The 27,258-nt window shown below is 45.5% G+C and overlaps 1 protein-coding gene across 1 annotated transcript; it reads right to left on the reverse strand.

Annotated features, from left to right (window-relative positions):
- Positions 1 to 10,451: 10,451 nt before the first annotated feature.
- LOC122939571 (E3 SUMO-protein ligase KIAA1586-like) lies at positions 10,452 to 15,336 on the reverse strand. Its single transcript, XM_044295664.1, has 5 exons — positions 15,216 to 15,336; positions 14,033 to 14,123; positions 13,823 to 13,948; positions 13,649 to 13,738; positions 10,452 to 13,201 (listed from the first exon to the last, which is right to left on the reverse strand). The coding sequence occupies exons 3-5, from the start codon at positions 13,855 to 13,857 to the stop codon at positions 10,807 to 10,809; spliced, it is 2,520 nt and encodes an 839-aa protein (XP_044151599.1). The 5' UTR covers positions 13,858 to 13,948; positions 14,033 to 14,123; positions 15,216 to 15,336; the 3' UTR covers positions 10,452 to 10,806.
- Positions 15,337 to 27,258: the final 11,922 nt, after the last annotated feature.

Consider the following 27,258-nt stretch of genomic DNA (forward strand, 5'->3'; position numbering starts at 1 on the left):
TTTTTTTTTCAAAAAAGGCAATCCCAAACCTCTACTCTGTTATTGAAAAGGAAATCATGGCATCTCTGGCATACAGTGTTGGGGCAAGGGTCCATCTGACCACTGATACCTGGTCTGCAAAGCACGGTCAGGGCAGGAATATCACGTACACTGTGCATTGGGTCAACCTGCTGACGGCTGACAAGCATGGAATGCGTTGCTCTGCGGCGGAGTTGGTGACACCGCCACGACTTGTAGTGCCTACTGCCACCTCCTCTACTCCTCCTACTCCATACTCTTCGATAACCTCCTCGGTGAGTCCTCTTCTGTGAGTCCTCTTCTGCAGCGGCATCTGGCTGCACATCAACTGAATCCCCCCAGCTCCCCAGGGGCTATTCCACATCCCGGATACGACAGTGTCATGCTGTCTTAGGGTTGACTTGCCTGAAAGCAGAGAGCCACACCGGACCAGCACTCCTGTCCACCCTGAACGCACAGGTGGATCAGTGGCTGACCCTGCACCAACTGGAGATCGGCAAAGTGGTGTGTGACAATGGAAGCAATTTGTTGGCGGCATTGAATTTGGGCAAGTTGACACATGTGCCGTGCATGGCACATGTGTTGAATCTCATCGTACAATGCTTTGTCTAAGTACCCAGGCTTACAGGACGTCCTCAAGCAGGCCAGGAAGGTGTGTGGCCATTTAAGGCGTTCCTACACGGCCATGGCGCACTTTTCCAATATTCAGCGGCGAAACAACATGTCAGTGAGGCGCTTGATTTGCGACAGCCCGACACGTTGGAATTCAACACTCCTAATGTTCACCGCCTGCTCCAACAAGAAAAAGCCGTCAATGAGTATTTGTATGACCGGGGTGCTAGGACAGCCTCTGCGGAGCTGGGAATTTTTTTGCCACATTACTGGACGCTCATGCGCAATGCCTGTAGGCTCATGCGTCCTTTTGAGGAGGTGACAAACCTAGTCAGTCGCACCGAATGCACTATCAGCAACCTCATCCCATTTGTTTTCTTCCTGGAGCTTGCCCTGCAAAGAGTGCTGGATCAGGCTGTAGATGAGTGTGAAGAGGAAGAACAAGAGTTGTGGTCACCATCAGCACCAGAAACAGCCTTGTCATCATTGCTTGCCGGATCTGCGGCAATGCTGGGAGAGGAGTATGAGGAAGAGGAGTCAGAGGAGGAATGTGGCTTTGAGGAGGAGGAAGACCAACCACAGCAGGCATCCTAGGGTGCTCGTTGTTGTCACCTATCTGGGACCCGTGGTGTTGTACGTGGCTGGGGAGAAGAACAGACCGTTAATTACATCAGTGAGGACGAGGAACGGGAAATAAGTAGCTCGGCATCCAACCTTGTGCAAATGGGGTCTTTCATGCTGTCATGTCTGTTGAGGGACCCTCGTATAAAAAGGATGAAGGAGAACGACCTGTACTGGGTGGCCACGCTACTAGACCCCCGGTATAAACGGAAATGTTACCAAATTACCAAAAGTCGGAAAGGATGCAGCAGTTCAAAACCAAACAAAAAAATATGCTTTACACAGCTTATAAGGGGGATGTCACAGCACAACGGGAATCTAACTGGGGAAGAGGTGAAAGTAATCCTCCTCCTACCACGACCACGGGGGCAAGGACAGGACGCTTTACAGATGTGTTGTTGATGGAGGACATGCAGAGCTTTTTCAGTCCTACACATTGCCACAGCCCTTCGGGATCCAGCCTTAGAGAACGACTCGACCGACAGGTAGCAGACTACCTCGCCTTAACTGCAGATATCGACACTCTGTGGAGCGATGAACCCCTTGACTACTGGGTGTGCAGGCTTGACCTGTGGCCTGAGCTATCCCAGTTTGCAATAGAACTTCTGGCCTGCCCCGCTTCAAGTGTCCTGTCAGAAAGGACCTTCAGTGCAGCAGGAGGCATTGTCACTGACAAAAGAAGTCGCCTCGGTCAAAAAAGTGTTGATTACCTCACCTTCATTAAGATGAATGAGGCATGGATCCCGAAGGGACTGACAGTGGGGGATACGTTTGACTAACAATAGACCTGATGACATGCCTTGGCCTCAAAATGGTCCCCACGCTGCTCTATTTAATGTCTGCATACCGGATGACTTTCGTGAATTCTCCGCCACCAACTAGGGTTCAAGCTGCAATGTTTTAGTCACCTTTCTGCCTGGAAAACATAAATTTTTCCGGCCGCTGCTACATCAGCAGCTGCAACAATACCATTATTTTTCAGGCATGTGTACATGCCTAATTTTTCTGTCCTCTGGTGCTGCACTGTGGATGCAAAAAAACAAAACAAAAAAAAAAAAGAGGCACATACAAGTGTCAATTCCCCTTCATGATCGTTACCTTGTTGTGGTGAAGGGGCTTGCATATCACAATGAAGCGATCATCACCTCTATGAGTGTGTTGGCAATGTTGCCACACCCCAGATGATAAGGCCGTTGCTTCATTATGATCAGACCAAAAGCGATCGGCTGGACAATTTTTCATAGAAAAAACATTAATTTTCTTTCTTTTTTTTTTTAAGTTGTATGGGTTTTTAATACATAAAATAAAAAATCATAATAAAGTCTCTTAATAGTTTATTAGAAATAATGCAGACAATTTAAAAATCCCCATCAATTCCAATACAAAGCAAGTACAGAGCTCAGAACAAAATTATTTCAGGATGTCGTAATGGTTCGTTAATTCGACAATGGTTAATCAATTCGACACACATCCCCAGATAGGGGACGTAACAGGGATTAAACTGATATAAATAGTACTAGTTAAGACACCACTCATATAGGGTGTCACAGCACATTGCTCCGTGCACGCGCAGTGCCCCAACTTGGGAGTAAGAGGACCGACCAAGCTGCTTTTTCCATCTCCCTGTTCCTAAAATCAATTCAGTTTGGTGTATCAGAGTTTGGTCTGTCTCTGTGAAGGCAGTCGAAGGTACCCGGCCTAAATTTTTTTTCACAAAAGGCAATCCCTGATATGGGACGTAACAGGGATTAAACTGATATGAATAGTACTAGTTAAGACACCACTCATATAGGGTGTCACAGCACATTGCTCTGTGCACGCGCAGTGCCCCAACTTGGGAGTAAGAGGACCGACCAAGCTGCTTTTTCCATCTCCCGGTTCCTAAAATCAATTCAACACAAGTCCCCGGATTAAACAGTGCCCCAAATTGGAAGTAACAAGAAGGACACACACAGATAAATCACATTTCTGCAAGGAGTTTGTCAACTTTTAACAACTGTTTGCGGTTGTCTAAAATCCATTCAATACACGTCCTGATAGGGGATGTAACCGGGATTAAACTGGGTGTGACAGTAAATTGCACGGCGCAGACGCAGTGACTGTGGATTAAAACAAAGGGGAGGGAGCCAGCATTTTTTTAACCATCTCCCAGTTCGAAAAATCAATTCAATAAATGGACCCCAGATTGGGGACGTAACAGGGATTAAATTTATGAGAAGAGAACTACAGAATATAACACTCATATCGGGTGTAAAAGTAAATTGCACGGCACAGACGCAGTGACCGTGGATTCAAACAAAGGGGAGGGAGCCAGCGTTTTTTTAACCATCTCCCCATTCGAAAAATCTATTCAATTCACCTTTCGGGGACCCTTGGTGTTGTACGTAGCTGGGTGGAGGAAGAAACCCTTTAATTACATCAACGGGACATGGCTAGCTTGGTATCCAACCTTGTGCAAATGGGGAGTTTGCAGTTGGGCAAATGGACTCTTTGCGGTGCATTAAAAGGGGAGTTTGGTCTGTCAATGTCTGTGAAGCGGGCGTAACCCTTACACTACCTGATCGATACAACAGCATAACTGATCGTATACACACACTGGATGTTTTAAACCACGTTGTTCAAAAAAATGTAGGATTGTTAGGTGATTTATGCTCTTTATGGATTAAAACCCAACTCTGCGTCAACTATGTAATTTTCCATGGGATTTTTGCCATAGATCCCCCTCCGGCATGCCACAGTCCAGGTGTTAGTCCCCTTGAAACAACTTTTCCATCACTACTATGGCTAGAAAGAGTCCCTGTGGGTTTTAAAATTCGCCTGCCTATTGAAGTCTATGGCGGTTCGCCCGGTTCGCCCGACTTCTCTACCCTACAGTAGAAACTCCAAAAAAAGGACCCCATTTTGGAAACTACGGCATAAGGTGGGAGTTTTCTTGGTACTATTTTAGGGTACATATGATTTTTGGTTGCTCTATATTACACTTTTTCTAAGGCAAGGTAACAAGAAATAACAGTTTTGGCACCGTTTTTATTTTTTGTTATTTACAACATTCATATGACAGGTTAGATTATGTGTTTTCTTTATAGAGCAGGTTGTCACAGATGTGACAATACCAAATATGACAAATATGACTAATTTTGGTTGTTTGTTTCAGTTTTACATAACAAAGCATTTTTCCACATTCTTTCCACATTCTGAAAGCCGTAGTTTTATTAATTTTTGGGATGACTGTCTTGTGTAGGGGCTCATTTTTTTCGGCATGAGATGTCGGTTTTATTGGTACTATTTTGTGGTGCATATGACATTTTGATCACTTGCTATTACACTTTTTGTGATGTAAGGAGACAAAAAATTGCTTTTTTTATACCGTTTTTTTTACGGTCTTCACCTGAGGGGTTAGGTCATGTGATATTTTATAGAGCAGGTTCTTACGGACACAGCTATACCTAATATGTCTACTTTTAATTTATGTAAGTTTTACACAATGATTTCATTTTTGAAACCAAAAAAACATGTTTTAGTGTCTCTATAGTCTGAGAGTTATAGTTCTTTCAGTTTTTGGGAGATTATTTTAGGTAGGGTATCATTTTTGAGGGATGGGATGATGGTTTGATTGGCACTATTTTGGGGTGCGTATAACTTTTTGATCGCTTGCTATTACACTTTTTGTGATGTAAGGTGACAAAAAATTGCTTTTTTTAAACTGTTTTTTTTTTTTTTTAAATGACGGTGTTTACCTGAGGGGTTAGCTCATGTGATGTTTTTATAGAGCAGGTTCTTACGGACGCGATGATACCTAATATGTCAACTTTTTTTTATTTACTTACGTTTTACACAATACCAGCATTTTTTAAACAAAATAAAATGATGTCTTAGTGTCTCCATATTCTGAGCTATAGTTTTTTTTATTTTTTGAGCGATTGTCTTAGGTAGGGGCTAATTTTTTGCGGGATGAGGTGACAGTTAGATTGGTACTATTTTGGGGGGCATACGCCTTTTTGTTCACTTTTGTGATGTGAGGTGACAAAAATAGTTTTTTTTTACACCGTTTTTATCTTTTTTATGGTATTTATCTGACAGGGTGGAACATGTGATATATTTATAGAGCCAGTCATTACAGACGCAGTGATGCCTAATATGTTTTTTTTTTTTTTTTGTTTCTTATTATAAAATAAGGGAAAAGGGTCTTTTTTTCTTTTTTTAATTTATTAATTTTATTACTTTATTAATTTTATTAAAAACACTTTTTTAACTTTTTTTCTTTACTTTATTTCTTATGTTTACTTTTGGGGGTCTGATTCCCTCTGCAATGCATTACAATACATTTGTATTGTAATGCATTGCGTGTTCGTGTGCTTCAGTGAGTAGTACACAAACAGGTTGCCTAGGAGACCGCGCCTGAGGCTGGATCTCCCCGGCTCCCGTAGAAGGCAGGTCCCAATGCCATGCAAGGCATTTGGCAGCCTCTGCATGGCATCGGGCAGCCTTATGAGACGAGTACCCGCCACAGCAGCGCGGGGACTCAATGCGATCACTCAAACACAAACCCTTTCTATGCCACGGTCAGCAGCATAGAAGGGGTTAATCCCCAGCGATCGTCGATACGGAGGTCACAGGACCCAGGGTGCCTGCTGATTGATTTCAGCAGGCACCCAGTTCCGATCACCGCCCACTGCGCGGCAGTGATCGGAAATATACAGGGCGTACAGGTACGCCCTGTGTCCTTAAGTACCGGGACATCAGGGCGTACCTGTACGCCCTATGTCCCCAAGAGGTTAAATAGGACCTTTCATCTGTTTAGCCCTAGTCTAATTAGGGTCTCACCTTATCGGGCAGCCCCCACTAATGTCATTGCACTTTTTTATTTTTTTCTAAGACTCCCCCGTTTGTCCGCTGTTGTTCCCCATTGATTTTGGCGCTTTACATGCTCCCTGGCTATGAGCAGTGCACTCTGATTGGATGCGCTCACAGCAAGGGAGAAGAGAACCGCTCCTCCACCTAGTATAACCAAGTCGGCTAATTAAAATATAAGGCGCTGAAATCAACAGGGGACAACAGCAGATGAACGGGGGTGGTGGTCTTTTTTTAATTTATTTATTATAATTTTTTATGCAATGACATCAGTGGTGGCTGCCCTATAAGTCAAGACCCTAATTAGACTAGGGTTAAACAGATGAAAGGTCCTCTTTAAATAAAAACCACAAGACATATTTAGAATTATAGCACGGACGTGTGCCGGCCGGTCCGTGCATTGGGGAACGCAATTGCAACTGCCACAGATGGATCCAGACCCATTCAACTTGAATGGGTCCGTAATCCATCTGTTCCTCGGAGGCACGGCCACAGACACCATGGAAGCACTCTGTAGTGCTTCTGTGGGGTTCTGCTCAGTGCTTCCACACTACATCTCCCAGATCTCGGACCCATTGAAGCGAGTGGGTCCGCAATCCGCGATGCGGGCTGCTCACGGCAGATACCAGTGTATGCGGGCCGCAATATGACTACGGCCGGGGCACAGTCATGTGAATGAGCGCTTATACTATAATAAACATATTTAAATACTCAAAAAAAAAAATCTTTCTTCTGGCTTGATGCTGAAGACCACAATGACAGGACTAGCTCTTTTGCTATATCTTCCCACGCACGGTCCTAATCAATTTCTCTACGTCATAGGAAGCCATCTTTTCACTAGTGTAGTCTTGTCTCCTCTTTCTTCACTGCTTTCCCAAGTTCTAAGGTTCTCAGGGGCAGGCCTATTTTTTTCTACTTCCTGCGGATCCGCAATTGCAGATGACATGCGGATGACATTTGGCACCTGTCCGCATGTCATCCGCATTTTTGCGGACCCATTGAGTACAATGGGGCTACGGAATGCAATTTGCAGCTAAAAGGACACGCTCAACTTTTTTTGCGGTTCCGCATAATGGAACGGAACTGCGGATGCGGACTGCATACTGAATGCTCTCCGCATGTTTTGCAGCCCCATTGAAATGAATGGGTCCCCAACTATTCCGCATCTGTTCCGCAATTTTGCGGAACGGATGCAGATAAAAATTTACGGACGCGTGAATGGGGCCTTAAGGGGTAGGGGTGCTATACAGGTCAATGTTAAGGGGAAGGGTGCTGTGGAGGAGCTGTAAAGGAGGTGGGGTGCTGTGGAATTCACTGTTAAGGGGACAAAGTACTGTGGAGGCAACTGGTAGGGGGCACACTGGATATCTTTTTACTTCACACACAAAAATGTGATGAAATAATAGAAATATACCCATGCAAAGCTGGGTCATCCTGCTAGTCTCTTATATATTAAAATTTTAAGAAATTTCTGTCTGTTGTCTGCAGGGGTGGGATTCAAATTTTTAACAACAGGTTCCCTACTCAGCGGTGGATACGCAGCGCGTCACGAGTCATGACACATATTTACATACACCATATATATGCAACACAGTCACGACATATTTACATACACCATATATACACTACACACAAATACACTATATATACACTACACACATACCACTCAACTTTTAAAAAGCCTTAGGAGCTAAACTCTGGAATTGAAGCGCTCATCTCCTGCTGCCGCTGTAATTTTAACAACCGAATCTGGAGCACCTGAGGGAACTGGCTGAATCCCATGTCGGATTCTTGTTCGATAGAATTTATGAAATTAGTGTAAAAACAATACAACTCATTTTCAAGGTAAAAAAATATCCACATACCAGTTTATAATCTTATATTTTAATATTCATCAGCAAACGGTAAGGTACAACACAAACATTATGTGCCATTTCAAGTATGTGATATCTAGTGAACACATTGACAGAATTCCATCAAAAACTAAAGCTGGCTGATGATGTATCATCAAAAGAAAGTTAAAGATAATGGTTTGGAAACAACAGTAAAATTACATACAGAAAATCTGTCAGCATCCATTGAAAGGGAGAAGAACTGAGGACTGGCCAAGCTACAACCAGGTCTCAGCTCTGCTACTCCCAGTCATTACCTGGTGGCACCAGACATGCCATGCAGTACACTTCACCAGCTAGATCTACTGGACTCTCCAGTGCTGCACAGGTTGTCAGGTGTCAGCATGTAATGAAAGGGAGAAGAACTGAGGACTGGCCAAGCTACAACCAGGTCTCAGCTCTGCTACTCCCAGACATTACCTGGTGGCACCAGACATGCCATGCAGTACACTTCACCAGCTAGATCTACTGGACTCTCCAGTGCTGCACAGGTTGTCAGGTGTCAGCATGTAATGAAAGGGAGAAGAACTGAGGACTGGCCAAGCTACAACCAGGTCTCAGCTCTGCTACTCCCAGACATTACCTGGTGGCACCAGACATGCCATGCAGTACACTTCACCAGCTAGATCTACTGGACTCTCCAGTGCTGCACAGGTTGTCAGGTGTCAGCATGTAATGAAAGGGAGAAGAACTGAGGACTGGCCAAGCTACAACCAGGTCTCAGCTCTGCTACTCCCAGACATTACCTGGTGGCACCAGACATGCCATGCAGTACACTTCACCAGCTAGATCTACTGGACTCTCCAGTGCTGCACAGGTTGTCAGGTGTCAGCATGTAATGAAAGGGAGAAGAACTGAGGACTGGCCAAGCTACAACCAGGTCTCAGCTCTGCTACTCCCAGACATTACCTGGTGGCACCAGACATGCCATGCAGTACACTTCACCAGCTAGATCTACTGGACTCTCCAGTGCTGCACAGGTTGTCAGGTGTCAGCATGTAATGAAAGGGAGAAGAACTGAGGACTGGCCAAGCTACAACCAGGTCTCAGCTCTGCTACTCCCAGACATTACCTGGTGGCACCAGACATGCCATGCAGTACACTTCACCAGCTAGATCTACTGGACTCTCCAGTGCTGCACAGGTTGTCAGGTGTCAGCATGTAATGAAAGGGAGAAGAACTGAGGACTGGCCAAGCTACAACCAGGTCTCAGCTCTGCTACTCCCAGACATTACCTGGTGGCACCAGACATGCCATGCAGTACACTTCACCAGCTAGATCTACTGGACTCTCCAGTGCTGCACAGGTTGTCAGGTGTCAGCATGTAATGAAAGGGAGAAGAACTGAGGACTGGCCAAGCTACAACCAGGTCTCAGCTCTGCTACTCCCAGACATTACCTGGTGGCACCAGACATGCCATGCAGTACACTTCACCAGCTAGATCTACTGGACTCTCCAGTGCTGCACAGGTTGTCAGGTGTCAGCATGTAATGAAAGGGAGAAGAACTGAGGACTGGCCAAGCTACAACCAGGTCTCAGCTCTGCTACTCCCAGACATTACCTGGTGGCACCAGACATGCCATGCAGTACACTTCACCAGCTAGATCTACTGGACTCTCCAGTGCTGCACAGGTTGTCAGGTGTCAGCATGTAATGAAAGGGAGAAGAACTGAGGACTGGCCAAGCTACAACCAGGTCTCAGCTCTGCTACTCCCAGACATTACCTGGTGGCACCAGACATGCCATGCAGTACACTTCACCAGCTAGATCTACTGGACTCTCCAGTGCTGCACAGGTTGTCAGGTGTCAGCATGTAATGAAAGGGAGAAGAACTGAGGACTGGCCAAGCTACAACCAGGTCTCAGCTCTGCTACTCCCAGTCATTAATACAGAGAAAACCAATGCAAAATAAACCCACATGCCTAAACTGCCATTAGTCATGGCGCAACATAAATAGTTGTGGCCGGGCTTACAGGACTACTCAAAGAAGATTAATTAGAGTGTATGCTCCCTAAACACAGCAAAAAAAAAACTATAAAATAACTGGAGCACATTCGATGTTAAAAATGGTACTAAATATCAACATTGTTAAAGAGACAAGGTGGACAGAGAAAGAAAAAGCACCACCCTGGTGGGATACAAATATATGTATGAAAATACATTACATTACATATCCAGAAGTCAAGCTGAGTACATAAGGTTAAATGCCCAAGGGCCAAGCTGAATACATACATGTAAAAAGAAACTGAACGGTTAAATCACACACCCAGAAATTGAGCTGAATACATGAAATGAACTGCCCAAGGGCCAAGCTGGGTACATGAATGTGGTGTGGTAGGATAAGTGCCTATGAAGGATAACTACCGCTGATTACATATATAAGGATGAACAAGCATAAGGTAAGCTGAATATAGTGATCCATAAACACAAGGCAATGAGGAAATGCCCAAGCCACAAATAAACTCCAGAATTTGCACACGTGGTAACCACCAGTACCAAAAACAAGGAAAACAAACCACCACTGCAGATAAAGACTGTACAAATGCTTAGATCTGGTCTATACAGCTGTATTACCTGATTTTACGCTGTGTGCCCGATCAAAGCACACCTCAGGGTTAGATTTTTGCTGCAGCTGACTAGCGGCTATGCTGTGGGAGAAACTTATTTTATGCTGCTAGCGCCCTGGCCGGTAGCGCTGCACTGCTAGTGGTAAGGGATCGCGTGCGCGCGTTCTGGAGCCGGCTCGTGACGTCACTCCTGCAGCTACGGTGTGCTTGTTTTAGTGTCACAAATAAACTCCATTGCTATCCCATTAAAACAAAGACCAAATAGCTGTGGAATTTTCATCGTATTGTTTGGCTGCCTTTTTTTTAACTCTGAGGTCTGTGGCAGTGTGGTGGTTTCTCCGTAACCAAGACTTAACATATATTTCCGGACCCCAGCTTGATATTGGTTTGCCAAGAATTTTGATTGTCATAAGATGTGATATATTAGAAACTGTAAGTCTGCTTCTTTCATGTGTGGCAATGTTATTCATGATACTAAATCCTCTTTCAGCTTCAGCGCTACTGACAGCTATGACCCGAATAATTTTCTTGGCTTGTTGAATAGAGGGTGGCAGGCTGCAATCTGAAAAATATCTGTTGTCTATGTAATCCCGGAAATCATTAACTGGAATGTTACATTTTATCAGTTCATTTAACTGTCTTAATTGACATTCCCCTTCTGGCCACGGAGATAGTGTGAGGTCAGATGGCCAAGAATTGGGTTCAAGTAAAGAGAACAAGGACAATAACTTTTTGTAGCGGCTTGCGTTTTGGACAACTGTACCACTGTCCATTTGTCTTGTATTTGCAGTGGAAAACAACCTACTTTTCATATTGTCTATTACGCTCTGAATTAACTGTGCTCTTGGAAGACCAGTGTTTTTAGCACTCACTTGGAAAGGAATATCTTTAAATGGCTCTGTTCTAATCATTGTATCAATCTGAACTTCATGCTTCCCTGGATTTTCTTTTAGGTTTTTAAGGGCCCTAATACACCGACAAAGAAGTCTGTCTGCTTTGACAAGAGAAACATCCCGGTCTTGTAAAGCAAGGGATAAAAGGGAGAGCTCCTCAAGAATTTCGATCATTAAAGCGAGATCTTTTAGGAAACACAAGTTTTCCATTTTTTTCTTCATTCCCAAGAAATTCTTATAATTCGAAAAGTGCTTATACAGAGCTGGATACGCTCTCCATACTGCCTTGGCAGCACGAGCACTACAAGCCACCCACCGAGGACCTAGGATTCTACCAATCTTTACTATCTCCAACTCTAGATCTGCTGCTATGTTATGAAGCTCTAACTGATGTTTGTTAGATACATGATATATGCTATATATTTTTTCTAGGAACATTTTAAAGTGATTAACTTGGGATACAGAATTAATTGCATCATCAAGAGCAAGTTGAACCCTGTGGCTCAAACAGTGCCATATGACTATGTTTGGAAATTCTCTTACAATTCTAGTTGCAACCCCAGACTTGCTACCTAGCATTGCACTGGCACCATCTGAGCAAAATCCTATCAGATTATCTTGTAAATAATCTTTATCAAATCCATTTTCACTTAAGCAGTTGAAAAGTGTTTCAGTTATCACCTCAGCAGTGGTTGAGTCAAGCTCTTTAAGATCCACAAATACATTGACAGGATCCTGATGTGTTGAAAGCTCACAACGAATATAGATGACTAAAACACTTTTCTGTGCCACAGTTGAGGATTCATCAATTATGACACATAATTTGCTCTTACAACTGGCAATTTTAGAAAATAAAGCCTTCCTTATTTGTGAGGATATATGTTGAATTATCGTAATGGCAGTTTTCCTTGAGTGAAGGCCTACTCCAACATCCACACCATTAATTTTCTGCAATTGAACTTCTCCTTCTATGTCAGCCATAGGCTTATTATTTAAAGCTAAACTGTATACTATATTAAAAATATGAATTGTCGCAGCTATAGCTTTCTCATTGAGCCTGTCCATTGCTGTTGGTAATATGCCAATTTTGGCGGTATTCTGAAGTTTCTCTGCTTTATTGTGAGATTTAGAAACACTGTGCTCTCTAATTTTTTTGCGAACAGAGGCCTGCTGAATCAATTTGAGGGTGCCACTTGGTTTTACTAAAAAGTTACTCCACTCCTCTGAAACATGGCATGCCTTAGCTTTTTCTATTCCCAAAGACCCTCTGACCTTACTACACACATTGCAACCTAATTTTCCATTTTTAACCTGGATCCATGGAAACAACTTGCTAAAATATTCAAATTGTTTTTTGGACCAACATGATATAGTGCTTGTACATGCCTCTTCAACTGTTAACACATCTGAAACTGTACCATCATCATTGCCAACAACACTTTCAATATCATGCCTATCAACCTGTTCCATTGGAACTTCATGGTCAATTTCATATATAGTATTTTCATTAAGAACAGCATCCTTCTCAGTGTTAGCTACAACATTATTATTAATGTCATTTACACACAAGTCCAATTCCTGAGACTGTATTGTTTTTTTCTTTTTGGATGAATCGAAAAAACTAAACAGTGTAGCTTGTCTCTTCATTTTGTTTATATTCTTCAGATAATAAAAGGTTTGATCAAACCTTGAGGTGTCTTCAGTGTGTGCTGGCACTGTGTAAGCTTCTTCCAATACATAGTAGTAGCTGTAAAGATATATATGTACCAAAAATACAGTTAAAGTAAACCTAAAATAACGCTCGAATACCCTAGTAGAACGTGATTATTTTTCCACTGCTTGTAAAGTAAATACTTTTTGGTTAATGCTTGGCCAAATCTCTTACCAGCAACTTTCCTATCCTACTGTTGTCATAGACACATAGTTGTTGTTCACCTGATTAAAACACTTTCTCTTTTGTTGATCTACGACTCCCTTTCCAAATTATGAGATATTTTTTTTTTAAATACAGAAGATTAGGCCTTTGGTGCAATGAGGGTGTCACCATTGCTTTTGTGGCACCCAAGCTCAACTTCTTTCTGTGACCAGCCCCTCCCTCAATGCTTTGATTGATAGGGCCAGACAGTGGTAAAGTAGCCTGTTTCTGAACCTAGCTGTCAGAATCAGGAAATTACATAGACTGAATAAAACTCACCAAATGGTAATCTTAAGTAGCCCAAATCCTGGAACTTGAATGACATATGCTGAATGTTGCCATGTAGGTCTTGGTATACATTCGATGACCCTGTGGTGATATAAAAAAAGTATTAAAAACTGATTTATAGCTTTCTTAATACAAATGAATATAAATTAAAATAGAAGAATGAACCTGAAAAATCTGTAATGCTGAACACAACCAGTCATATCACTCTTGACAGCTACAATCAGATGTTAATTCAGAAATAAGGTCCAATTTCACACAATATTAATGAAGTGATACAGATGGTGATGTCTCCTGGAATACAGAGGTAGACATTATTAAACACACCATAAACAAAGAATAGATTGTAAGATGGAGGGAGTAGCAAGAAATACACACCTATAGGAAAGCTAAGCAAGCTTGAATTATGACCTAGGGTGACATCTATAGCTGTAGGTCCTTCTCTGCAGTAACAGTCTGTAGTGCAGAACTGCAAAAAAAAAAAAAAAAAAAAATTATATATATATAAAATAAGGTAATTTACTAATGTCAGTTTGGTGTAAGAAAAATAATTTGCAAGACCCCTTTGAAGAAGCCAATGATTAGTTGCTATTAAAGCCTTCCCCAACTGAACAGACAATTTTAATTAGTTACAGACAAACCTTTTAATTACTGAGTGTAGTCCACCGTAGTCAAGGAGAATCACACACACAAATGACACAGAGTCATTAAACTGCTGGATTTTTGCTATGTGATTCTTGACCGGGGTCCCCCACTACTGACCGGGGGACTACACCCAGGAGAAGGTAGAACTGAACCACTAAAGGCTGATTCTCACAACAGAGAAACACAGCCCCATGTGTCAGCCACTTATGTGGTTCCCCTGACCAAAGCTGACTGCATCATAGTGATTTATGATTTGGGATACAGCCATGTCATATCTGATTTTGGATCTAGTGATGAGCACAGTAAATTAGACTCCTGATGTTATAGAAACCATCATGCACTCAGTCTGTGTCAGGAACCACACGTCTCTGAGAGATGCAGCTGAGGCTGAGCCAATCCTTAGGTGACTTTAAATATAGTTGAAAATTCCACCAGAAAACCCACAGGTACATGTTTTTACAAAGTTGGATTTTTGGAGTGTAAAGTATGGTGCAGATTTTGTTGCTGATTTCCTGTGTGAGAATCTCTCCATTCAATTCAATGTCAAACTGTTTCTGCAGTGGAAAACAGTGGAAACCTTAACCAGGTTTTGGCTGAAAATCACTGATTAAAATCAATGAACAAACGCTGACTGTGTGACTAAGACTATGCAATAGGTAGTGGTACAAAAGCTCTGACACACAATTTTTAACACTGGCATTTTAGATGCCGGTGTTAATAAACCCCTAAGCTGGCGGTGGATCCGCCGAAGTTATGAAAAGGTTCTGGCCTATACATAACTTCAATGCATCCAGTGCCAGTTCTAAATGTAAGATAGCTTCTGGCACTGACATTAATTCACGGTTCAGCATCTGTAACTGAGAAAAACAACAAAAATGATTAATGCTGGCCTAAAAGAGTCCAAATTAAAACTCACCTCATGTACTGCTTTCGATGATTAGGTCAGAGTCCTTAGAACTGTTCAGGTTGGAGTTGATGACGAATGACGTTGGAAAATGGACTATATTGCTCAGTGGTAGTTAGATCCTTCATAGGTTTCAAAAAATGCAGAAGAGCAAATGCCTGTAATGTGCCTATATAAAAAAAAAGAAAAAAATAATAATTTCAGCCATGTGCACAGTCTATTAAGGGAAGGATAAAATTGATAAAGAATGGGAGGTCATTCAGTGACAAGTGAATCTCCTCCTCACTGAACTGTGTGCTCACTCGCTGAGTGAAAATGGCCAGCAGCGGGGAGGCAGAAGACAGCACACTGCAGGTTGGCTTTGCAAACTAAAGCGAAGCTACATTTTGGCGCACCCCAACCAAAACACACACTCCCGCGCCGCTCACCTGGCCCTGGTCCCGTCAGCAGCAGTTGGCTTCTCCTCTGTGTGGTCCTCCTATCTTCTCTCTGCCTCAAACAATCGCTGGCTTGAGGAACCTATATTCCGCCTTATAAGACACACCTAGGTTTTAGAGGAGAACAATTAGAAATACATTTTTTCCATTACACCTCAGGTCAGACCAGCAATCAGACCCCTATTGTTAATCAGACCTCAGATCAGACCCCCATGTCAGCCATCACCCCTCAATGTCACATTTCTCCCCACATGGCCCCTCCATGTTCTCACATTGTTTCTCCCCAGATGGCCCCTCTGTGTTCTCACATTGCTTCTGGGCCATAATATTATTCCCCCTGTATATTATAATGGCCCCCATTTTATTATTAATATAATGGCCCCCTCTTTGTTATTAATTTAATGGCCCCCACTTTATTATTAGTATAATGGTCCCCTCTTTATTATTAATATAATGGCCCCTCTTTATTATTAATATAATGGCCCCCTCTTTGTTATTACTGTAATGGCCCCCTCTTTATTATTATTATAATGGCCCACTCTTTATTTTTAATGTAATGGCCCCCACTTTATTATTAATATAATGACCCCCTATTTTTTATTAATATAATGGCCCCCTCTTTATTATTAATATAATGGCCCCCTCTTTATTACTGTAACGGCCCCCTCTTTGTTATTACTGTAACGGCCCCCTCTTTATTATTATTATAATGGCCCACTCTTTATTTTTAATGTAATGGCCCCCACTTTATTATTAATATAATGACCCCCTCTTTTTTATTAATATAATGGCCCCCTCTTTATTATTAATATAATGGCCCCCTCTTTGTTATTACTGTAACGGCCCCCTCTTTATTATTATTATAATGGCCCACTCTTTATTTTTAATGTAATGGCCCCCACTTTATTATTAATATAATGACCCCCTCTTTTTTATTTATATAATGGCCCCCTCTTTATTATTAATATAATGGCCCCCTCTTTGTTATTACTGTAACGGCCCCCTCTTTGTTATTACTGTAACGGCCCCCTCTTTATTATTATTATAATGGCCCACTCTTTATTTTTAATGTAATGGCCCCCACTTTATTATTAATATAATGACCCCCTCTTTTTTATTAATATAATGGCCCCCTCTTTATTATTAATATAATGGCCCCCTCTTTGTTATTACTGTAACGGCCCCCTCTTTGTTATTACTGTAACGGCCCCCTCTTTATTATTATTATAATGGCCCACTCTTTATTTTTAATGTAATGGCCCCCACTTTATTATTAATATAATGACCCCCTCTTTTTTATTAATATAATGGCCCCCTCTCTTTATTATTAATATAATGGCCCCCTCTTTGTTATTAATATACTGGCCCCCTCTGTTATTAATATAATGGCCCCCTCTTTGTTATTACTGTAACGGCCCCCTCTTTGTTATTACTGTAACGGCCCCCTCTTTGTTATTACTGTAACGGCCCCCTCTTTGTTATTACTGTAACGGCCCCCTCTTTATTATTATTATTATAATGGCCCACTCTTTATTTTTAATGTAATGGCCCCCACTTTATTATTAATATAATGGCCCCCACTTTATTATTAATATAATGGCCCCCACTTTATTATTAATATAATGGCCCCCTCTTTATTATTAATATAATGGCCCCCACTTTAATAACAAAGAGGGGGCCATTACATTAATAACAAAGAGGGAGCCATTACATTAATAATAAAGAGGGGGCCATTATATTAATAATAAAGAGGGGGCCATTACATAGTGGAGTACCGCTTAAAAAAGCTGCTCTTACTCTGTGGGCAAAATAGATGTGTTTCCCTGTGGCCACCTTAAAATATTGTCATCAAGGGCCCATCCATAACTCTTGTTTGGCTAGCCTAAAAGAATCTGAACATTGGGTCAGGATGAGGGGAAGGTGGAGTAGAGTAGGCACCTGCTTAGGAGAAATAATTAATACTTACCTCTCTCCTACACAGCTTGTGGCAGCCGCATCCTGGTACAGGCGGTCACCAATGCCTCGCTCACTGTGCCTTCCCGCGCCGCGTCATCGCGTCATCTCGCGAGATCCGCCGCAGGAGGTCACAGTGAGGTACGTGACTGCACAGTGCGCGTCACACAGGGCCTCTCCTCTCGGCTTCCGCTCCGCCCCCACCCCTATAGCTACGCCACTGGTGCAGGCGCAGCTGCAGGACCGGGTCGGGATCCCTGCTTCTCACCGGTCCTGCGAACCGCCTGTAATTTTAACAAACGGTTCGGCAGAACCGGAGAGAACCGGCTGGATCCCATGCCTGGTTGTCTGTCTTCAGCTCTCTAGGATGTACCGTTCCTGAGATATTCACAAAAAATGTATTAGCCAATAGGAGCTGGCAGCTTCACTCATATTATAACTACCATTCACAAAGTCACATGACTCTCATTATCCAATAGAAACCCACAGGTCCTTCAGTCTTGACATACACCCTTACACTAGATTTTCCTAACAACTCTTATATTAAGGGGAGGGGGTGCTGTGGAGGTCTTATATTAACAGGGCATGGTGCAGTGAAGGGTCACTACTGTTAAAGGGAAGCTGCCCTTTGCAAGTCAATGTTAAGGGGGTGGACGGCAGTGCAGGGAACTGTGTCACTGTTAAGCGGGCAGTGTGCTGTGGATATAATTTTCAAGGGGTAAGTCACAGTTTTTTAAGGGGCAGGCTGCTATAAAGATCATAGTTAAGTGGGTGGGCTGCTCTGGAGGTCAAGGGTGCTGTGGAGAGTCAGTGTTAAGGGGACAGGCCACTGTGCAGATGTCATGGTCTTACCTTCTCACTGTTCTCCTTCGTTTGACATGTGCTGGCGGCCATCTTGGTTTCTGGGTTTCTTGTAGCCTCCCACCCTGCGGCTCCTCCTTCCCACTGGGAGGAGCTGGATGCCTAGCTCATATATATAGAAGGTCTGTGGCTTCAGTTCCTTGCTTGGTCCGCCTGTGTGCACATGCTTCAAAGACTGCTGCTGCTTCTGGTTCCTGATCCTGGCCTCGTCTGACTACCCCGTTGGTTCCCGATCCTGGCTTCGTCTGACTACCCCGTTGGTTCCTGATCCTGGCTACGTCTGACTACCCTCCTGGTTCCTGACCTCCGTCTACGCAAGACCCTGCTTCAGTTTAGCCATCCGTTTGGACTTTAGCTACGGCTTGATTTTCAATAAAGCCTTCTTATTCCACCTATCTCTGTTGTACGTCTGGTTCATGGTTCCATGACATTAGGACCAAGCCATGAATTCTGACGGTACAGGGCCATCCTCGCTACCTACGCTGGTTGCCAGACTTGATCAGCAGGATCACCTGTTGGGTCGGTTCGCTGTGGCGTTACAAACCCTGCTTGAACGCACGGCTCATTTAGCTTCCGTTGCCGATGGGTCGGTTGTCGCTCCTGGGCCCGCTCCTACTGCCGCTCCGGTTGTTGCGCCAGAGTCTACCCCGACACCTGTTGCTGCACCTGCGGTGTTTCGGGGTATGACCGGTTCTGCCCCCCTTCCACAGCGCTTTGGGGGAGAGCCAACTCAGTGCCGAGGTTTCCTTAACCAGGTGGCCATTTATTTCGAGTTGCTGCCACATGCCTTTCCTACTGAGAGATCAAAGGTGGGCTTCTTGATCTCGCTGCTCTCGGACAAGGCCTTGGCCTGGGCCAGCCCTTTATGGGAGAACAACAATCCGGTGGTTGCCGAGTTTTCCGGTTTTGTTGCTTCTCTTCGGAAGGTATTCGATGTGCCGGCTCGTGCTGCCTCTGCTGCGAAGCTCCTTATGTCCATCAGACAGGGTTCACGATCCGTAGCTGAATACGCCATTGAGTTTCGTACCCTGGCAGCAGAGGTGGGCTGGAATAATGAGGCTCTGGTCGCTGCTTTCTCTCATGGTCTCTCGGATGCCTTGAAGGATGAGATTGCAGCCAAGGACCTACCAGTGGAGCTCGAGTCCCTTATTTCTTTCCTGATTTTGATTGACACCAGACTCAGGGAGAGACCTTCCTTTAAGGAGAGCCTGCGGAGGCCTTCTAACAGATTGGCGCCTACGTTTGCTGTCCCACCCGTGCCTCCCTCTCCTCCCACGCCTCCTGGGGATGACTGGTCTGGGGGTCAACCCATGCAGCTGGGGGTTGCTCGCCTGTCCGAGGGGGAGAGGGTACTCCGGAGACGCGAGGGCCGATGCATGTACTGTGGTCTCGGTGGGCATTTTCGGTTGGCATGCCCGAACCGTCCGGGAAACGCTCGCACCTGAGATCCTGTCGGGGGCAGATCTTGGGTGGAGTCTCCTCGTCCCCGGTTTCCCGTGTTGACAAACCACTGATTACTGTTGTCCTCTCCTGGGTCGGGGGCTCGGTGACGACCCAGGCGTTGGTGGACTCTGGTGCTGGTGGCTTGTTCATTGATAGTGTGTTCGCCGCCGCCAATTCCATTCCTCTGCAGCCTCGAGGTTCCCCACTGGCTCTTGAGGCGATAGACGGCAGACCTCTTCTGCCGCCACACGTGACCCAGGAGACCCTTCCAGTGGGGATGGCCATTGGTGCCGTTCACAGAGAGTCGGTCTGTCTCCAGGTTATTTCGTCTCCACACTACTCGGTGGTCTTGGGGTACCCCTGGCTCCAGAAGCATAATCCGACTTTCGATTGGAGATCGGCCGAGATCCTCTCGTGGTCACCGCAGTGTGGGGCTAGTTGCATCCATGGGCCTGTCAAGTTGCTGTGTACTTCCTCGGACTCTCTGTTGCCTCCTGAATACGAAGAGTACCGGGATGTATTCGATAAGGTGCGTGCGGTTGCCCTACCTCCGCACCGCCCATACGATTGTGCCATAGAGTTACAATCTGGTGCCGTTCCTCCTCGTGGCAAAGTCTATCCACTGTCGGTAGCGGAGAATGAGGCCATGGAGGAGTACGTGAGGGAGGCGCTTTCACGCGGACACATTCGCAAATCCTCGTCCCCGGCAGGGGCTGGATTTTTCTTTGTGAAAAAGAAGGGCGGTGAGTTGAGGCCTTGCATCGACTGCAGGGGTCTCAATCGCATCACGATCAAGAACGCTTACCCGATACCCTTGATTTCCGAGCTGTTCGATCGCCTCAAAGGGGCCACGGTCTTTACCAAACTCGACCTGAGGGCGGCATATAACCTGGTAAGGATCAAGGCGGGCGATGAGTGGAAGACCGCGTTTAACACCAGGACCGGTCATTATGAATCCTTGGTTATGCCCTTTGGGTTGTGCAATGCGCCCGCAGTCTTCCAGGAATTCATCAACGATGTTTTCCGTGACCTGTTGCAGCAGTGTGTGGTGGTCTATTTGGATGACATCTTGGTATATTCTGCATCCATGGAGGCCCACATTCTGGATGTCAGACGAGTGTTGCAACGCTTACGAGAGAACAAGCTGTTCGGTAAGCTTGAGAAATGCGAATTTCACCGATCCCAGGTAACCTTCTTAGGTTACATCATTTCCGCTGAGGGGTTCTCCATGGATCCTGAGAAGGTTTCGGCTGTCTTACAGTGGCCCCAGCCCAGTGGGCTTCGTGCCCTGCAGCGCTTTTTGGGCTTCGCCAATTATTATCGGAAGTTCATCAGGGACTTTTCCATGCTAGCCAAGCCTCTCACGGATCTGACCAGGAAGGGCAGTAATCCTCAGGTCTGGCCGCTCGAGGCCATCCGAGCTTTTGAGGCTCTAAAGTCCGCCTTTGTGTCGGCTCCGATTCTGTCGCATCCCAACCCTGGGTTGCCTTTTGTCCTCGAGGTGGACGCGTCTGAGACGGGAGTAGGCGCCCTCCTGTCTCAGCGTAGAACACCAGAGGGTCCTCTGCTTCCTTGTGGGTTTTACTCCCGGAAACTGTCTTCCGCGGAGTGCAACTATCAGATTGGTGACAGGGAGTTATTGGCCATCGTGCAGGCCCTTAAAGAATGGAGGCACTTGCTCGAGGGCTCGGTGGTTCCGGTTCTCATCCTGACGGACCACAAGAATCTGACCTACCTCTCTGAGGCCAAGAGATTGACACCACGTCAGGCCAGATGGGCTCTGTTCTTGTCACGTTTTAATTACGTGGTCTCCTACCTACCCGGCTCCAAGAACATCAGAGCGGATGCCTTATCACGGCAGTACTCCGAGCTGTCCGGGGAGGAGTCGATTCCGACTACGGTCATACCCCCGAATCAGATCCTGGCTGCTATTCGCACCAGCCTGACCTCTCCTCTGGGTGAGCAGATTTTGGCGGCTCAATCTGGTGCTCCCTCTGGGAGACCCAACGGCAGATGTTTTGTGCCTGAGGAGTTGCGCACTCGGTTGTTGCGAACCTACCATAACTCCAAGGCCGCGGGGCACCCTGGAAAGAATCAGCTGTCCTGGGCGGTTTCACGTCTGTTCTGGTGGCCTTCTCTACGTTCCGACATCGCCGCATATGTAGCGGCATGCTCCGTTTGTGCCCAGAGTAAGTCCCCTCGGCACCTTCCGTTGGGCCTTTTGCAACCCATAGCCACCGGGGAGCGTCCATGGTCACACCTGGGGATGGATTTCATTGTGGACCTTCCTGCATCCCGAGGCCATACGGTCATTCTCATGATTGTGGATCGGTTTTCCAAAATGTGCCACTGTGTTCCTCTCAAGAAGTTACCCTCTGCACAAGAGTTGGCCTCGATTTTTGCCAGGGAGGTCTTCCGGTTGCACGGTTTGCCCAAGGAGATTGTGTCGGATCGGGGGAGTCAGTTTGTGTCCAGGTTCTGGCGCGCCTTTTGCTCCCAGTTGGGGATTCATCTCTCTTTCTCCTCGGCCTACCACCCTCAGTCCAATGGGGCCGCAGAACGATCCAATCAGGCCTTGGAGCAATTCCTTCGTTGCTATGTCTCCGATCACCAAGACAATTGGGTTGACCTCCTGCCTTGGGCTGAGTTTGCCAGGAACACGGCGGTGAACTCTTCCTCTGGGACGTCTCCCTTCATGGCCAATTATGGGTTCCAACCTGCCGTGTTACCGGAGGTATTCTCTCCCCAGGATACTCCGGCTGTGGAGGATCACCTTTCCGTCCTACGTACTTCTTGGGTACAGATCCAGAGGTCCCTTGAGGTCTCTGCGCAACGCCAGAGACTCCAGGCTAATCGCAGACGAGCGCCCGCTCCTTCCTACCAGGTCGGAGACCGTGTATGGTTGTCCACCCGCAACCTCAACCTTCGAGTGCCCACTCCCAAGCTGGCGCCTCGCTTTGTTGGTCCCTTCCGAGTGCTTCACAGGGTAAACCCGGTAGCCTATGCCCTTGCGCTTCCTCCTGGCATGCGGATCTCCAACGTGTTTCATGTCTCCCTGTTGAAGCCATTGGTGTGTAATCGTTTCACTTCCTCGGTTCCTCGGCCCCGTCCGGTCCAAGTGGGCAATCGTAAGGAATATGAGGTGAGCAATATCCTGGACTCACGCCTGGTCCGCGGTCGGTTGCAGTTTTTGGTCCATTGGCGTGGTTATGGTCCAGAGGAGCGTTCCTGGGTTCCCTCCACAGATGTCCATGCTCCTGCGTTGCTCCGAGCCTTCCACGCACGCTTCCCTCTGAAACCGTTCCTTACTCCGCGGAGGAGGGGCCCTTGAGGGGGAGGTACTGTCATGGTCTTACCTTCTCACTGTTCTCCTTCGTTTGACATGTGCTGGCGGCCATCTTGGTTTCTGGGTTTCTTGTAGCCTCCCACCCTGCGGCTCCTCCTTCCCACTGGGAGGAGCTGGATGCCTAGCTCATATATATAGAAGGTCTGTGGCTTCAGTTCCTTGCTTGGTCCGCCTGTGTGCACATGCTTCAAAGACTGCTGCTGCTTCTGGTTCCTGATCCTGGCCTCGTCTGACTACCCCGTTGGTTCCCGATCCTGGCTTCGTCTGACTACCCCGTTGGTTCCTGATCCTGGCTACGTCTGACTACCCTCCTGGTTCCTGACCTCCGTCTACGCAAGACCCTGCTTCAGTTTAGCCATCCGTTTGGACTTTAGCTACGGCTTGATTTTCAATAAAGCCTTCTTATTCCACCTATCTCTGTTGTACGTCTGGTTCATGGTTCCATGACAGCAGAACACTGTTATGGAGGTGGCGGGCTGTGAAGGTCACATTTAACGGAGTGGGGCACTGTGGAGGTCACTGTTAAAGGAACAGGATGCTGTGGAGGTCAAAGTTAAAGGGGTTGTCCGAGTTATGAAAAAATAATAATATAGCACTGAAAATCTGATATATAACTGAGCTAAGCAAGTTTGTCTGCCTGCTGGGAGACTCTGCAGCCTGTTGTATGTGGAGGACTACAAGTTCCAGCTGTATAATGACACTGCTAAGGGAGTGGATAGAAGAGCTGCCTTGAGTGACATGTCTGCCTGCTGAGAGACTCTGCAGCCTGTTGTATGTGGAGGACTACAAGTACCAGCCGTATAATGACACTGCTAAGGGAGTCAATACAAGAGCTGCCCTGAGTGACATGTCTGCCTGCTGGGAGACTCTGCAGCCTGTTGTATGTGTAGGACTACAAGTCCAAGCTGTACAATGACACTGCTAATACACACAGGATCTTCCCCCTACCTTCTTGTGTAATGTTCTCTCTAGTATCTCAGCTCCAGTGCCCAGCATTGTCTCCTCACTGCCTGCAAAGCTGTGCAGCTGAAGGGGTTAAGAATCCTAGCAGAGAGTATACGGCAGTGAGGAGGGGGGGGGGGGGGGGCGTGGCCAGCACAGTGACATCTCGTTTACAGGCTTGTAAACGACCTTTATCAGAGCAGGGAGAGAAGCTGACATCACAGGTCATGTGACCCTCAGTGAAATCTGAGAAACCAGCCACTGGAGATAAAGTGAGTGAATTGGAAAGCTGTTACATTTGCCTAGTTAGAAACATAGAAAGAACAAAAAAATAACTTGGATAACCCCTTTAATGGGAATACTGTGGATATCTTTTAACCACACACACAAACCCTGATGAAGGGGGCCTTTAAATAGGTCCCCTTCATCAGGAGAAGATACCGTATCTGCTCCTGATGAAGGGGACCCATTTAAAGGCCCCGAAACGCGTTGAGCTGTCCACTCCCCCCACCCTGGCTTTGGAATAAAAGGAAAGAAAAAGGAAAAGACTCCTGAGTGTGTTTCTGTCTGATTCTGACATCTCTACGGGTGACCCAGGCGCAGGAGGCGTGGTGTGGGTGTCTTGAGCTTTATCCCACATTACCCTCCTGGGTGAAGTGAGTCATCAATAATATATGATTATATATATATTTTTTTATCTATATTATGTTTCTTTGATTTTATATGTGATCTTATATGATACTATCTACTTTAAAAACATTTGATTTTATATACTCTGTGGGTACACACTGTTTCAAAGTGTGTAAAAATCACAGGATTCCTAGTTTCCATTAAAGGGATCCACTTTTATCCCTTATCCGTATTCAAGGGTGTTTGGCGCCCTCCGCCTGGTCTTTTTTAGCGTTCTCACGCACTACCACTTTCCTTCCCAATCACCTACCCTGTGGTCATCAGGTTGAGACCAGTGGCAGCCTGCCCACCCACACTCATTTTCCTTCTTAATTATTAGAAACTTCATATTTTGCCCGCCTTTGGCGCCCTGCAAAGTTTTTTCTCGGACCCTCGATCTGAAGGTCTGGTGATTAACCCTATTCTTTTCTTCTCCCGCTCTAATGTACCACCAGCCACAGAATACAAAGTTCTTTGCTGTCAGGTGAACGCCTGTCTAATTTTTGGAGCCTGTAATGGCCGACACTTACTTCTGTATCCGGTGAATGCCTAATGTAACTTCAGCCACAGAATACAAAGTTCTTTGCTGTCAGGTAAACTCATGTTGGCAAATTTTTGGGGCCTGTAGTGGCCGACACTTACTTCTGTATTCGGTGGATGCCTAATGTACCACCAGCCACAGAATACAAAGTTCTTTGCGGTCAGGTGAATGCCTGTTGGCTAATTTTTGGGGCCTGTACTGGCCGACACTTATTTATCCTGTGAATCCCTAATGTACCACCAGCCACAGAATACAAAGTTCTTTGCTGTCAGGTGAACGCCTGTCGGCTAATTTTTGGGGCCTGTAATGGCCGACACTTACTTCTGTATCCGGTAAATGCCTAATGTACCTCCAGCCACAGAATACAAAGTTTTTGCTTTCAGGTGAAGGCCTCTCGCCAAATTTTTGGGGCCTGTAGTGGCCGATACTTACTTCTGTATCCTGTGAATGCATAATATACCTCCAGCCACAGAATACAAAGTTCTTTGCTGTAAGGTGAACGCCTGTCAGCTAATTTTTGGGGCCTGTACTGGCTGATACTTATTTATCCTGTAAATGCCTAATGTACCACCAGCCACAGAATAAAAAATGCTTTGCTGTCAGGTGAACACCTCATGGCTAATTTTTGGGGCCTGTACTGGCTGACACTTATTTATCCTGTGAATGCCTAATGTACCACCAGCCACAGAATACAAAGTTCTTTGCTGTCAGGTGAACGCCTGTCGGCTAATTTTTGGGGCCTGTACTGGCTGACACTTATTTATCCTGTAAATACCTAATGTATCTCCAGCCACAGAATAAAAATGCTTTGCTGTCAGGTGAACACTAGAGATGTCGCGAACATAAAATTTTCCATTTGTGAACGACGTACGCAAATTTTTGCAAATGTTCGCGAACCGGGTGAACCGCCATTGACTTCAATAGGCAGGCGAATTTTAAAACCCACAGGGACTCTTTCTAGCCACAGTAGTGATGGAAAAGTTGTTTCAAGGGGATTAACACCTGGACTGTGGCATGCCGGAGGGGGATCCATATCAAAACTCCCATTGAAAATTACATAGTTGACGCAGAGTTGGATTTTAATCCATAAACAGCATAAATCACCTAACAATCCAATTTTTTTTTTTAACAACATGGTTTAAAACATCCAGTGTGTGTATACGATCAGGTATGATGTTGTATCGATCAGGTAGTGTAAGGGTTACGCCCGCTTCACAGACATTGACAGACCAAACTCCCTTTTTAATGCACCGCAAACAACCGCAAACAGTCCATTTGCCCAACTGCAAACTCCCCATTTGCACAAGGTTGGATACCAAGCTAGCCATGTCCCGTTGATGTCATTGAAGGTTTCTTCCTCCACCAGCCACGTACAACACCAAGGGTCCCCGAAAGGTGAATTGAATTGATTTTTCGAACGGGGAGATGGTTAAAAAAGCGCTGGCTCCCTCCCCTTTGTTTGAATCCACGGTCACTGCGTCTGCGCCGTGCAATTTACTGTCACACCCGATATGAGTGGTATTTTCTGTAGTTCTCTTCTCATCAGTTTAATCCCTGTTACGTCCCATATCAGGGATTGCCTTTTGTGAAAAAAAATGTAGGCCGGGTACCTTCGACTGCCTTCGCAGTGACAGACCAAACTCTGATACACCAAACTGAATTGATTTTAGGAACCGGGAGATGGAAAAAGCAGCTTGGTCGTTCCTCTTACTCCCAAGTTGGGGCACTGCGCATGCACGGAGCAATGTGCTGTGACACCCTGACCCTATATAAGTGGTGTCTTAACTAGTACTATTCCTATCAGTTTAATCCCTGTTACGTCCCCTGTCCAGGGACGTGTGTCAAATTGATTAACCATTGTCG

The sequence above is a fragment of the Bufo gargarizans genome, chromosome 5, assembly GCF_014858855.1.
Source record: "Bufo gargarizans isolate SCDJY-AF-19 chromosome 5, ASM1485885v1, whole genome shotgun sequence".
NCBI classification, from domain to species: domain Eukaryota; kingdom Metazoa; phylum Chordata; class Amphibia; order Anura; family Bufonidae; genus Bufo; species Bufo gargarizans.

Bases quoted from the DNA above. Each gene is read 5' to 3' on its own strand.
- LOC122939571 (XM_044295664.1), bottom strand. From the start codon at position 13,857: ATGACTGGTTGTGTTCAGCATTACAGATTTTTCAG. The intron at 13,739-13,822 runs GTTCATTCTTCT...ATATCACCACAG, and splicing joins CAGCATTACAGATTTTTCAG to GGTCATCGAATGTATACCAA. The intron at 13,202-13,648 runs GTGAGTTTTATT...ATATCTTTACAG, and splicing joins CTACTTAAGATTACCATTTG to CTACTACTATGTATTGGAAG.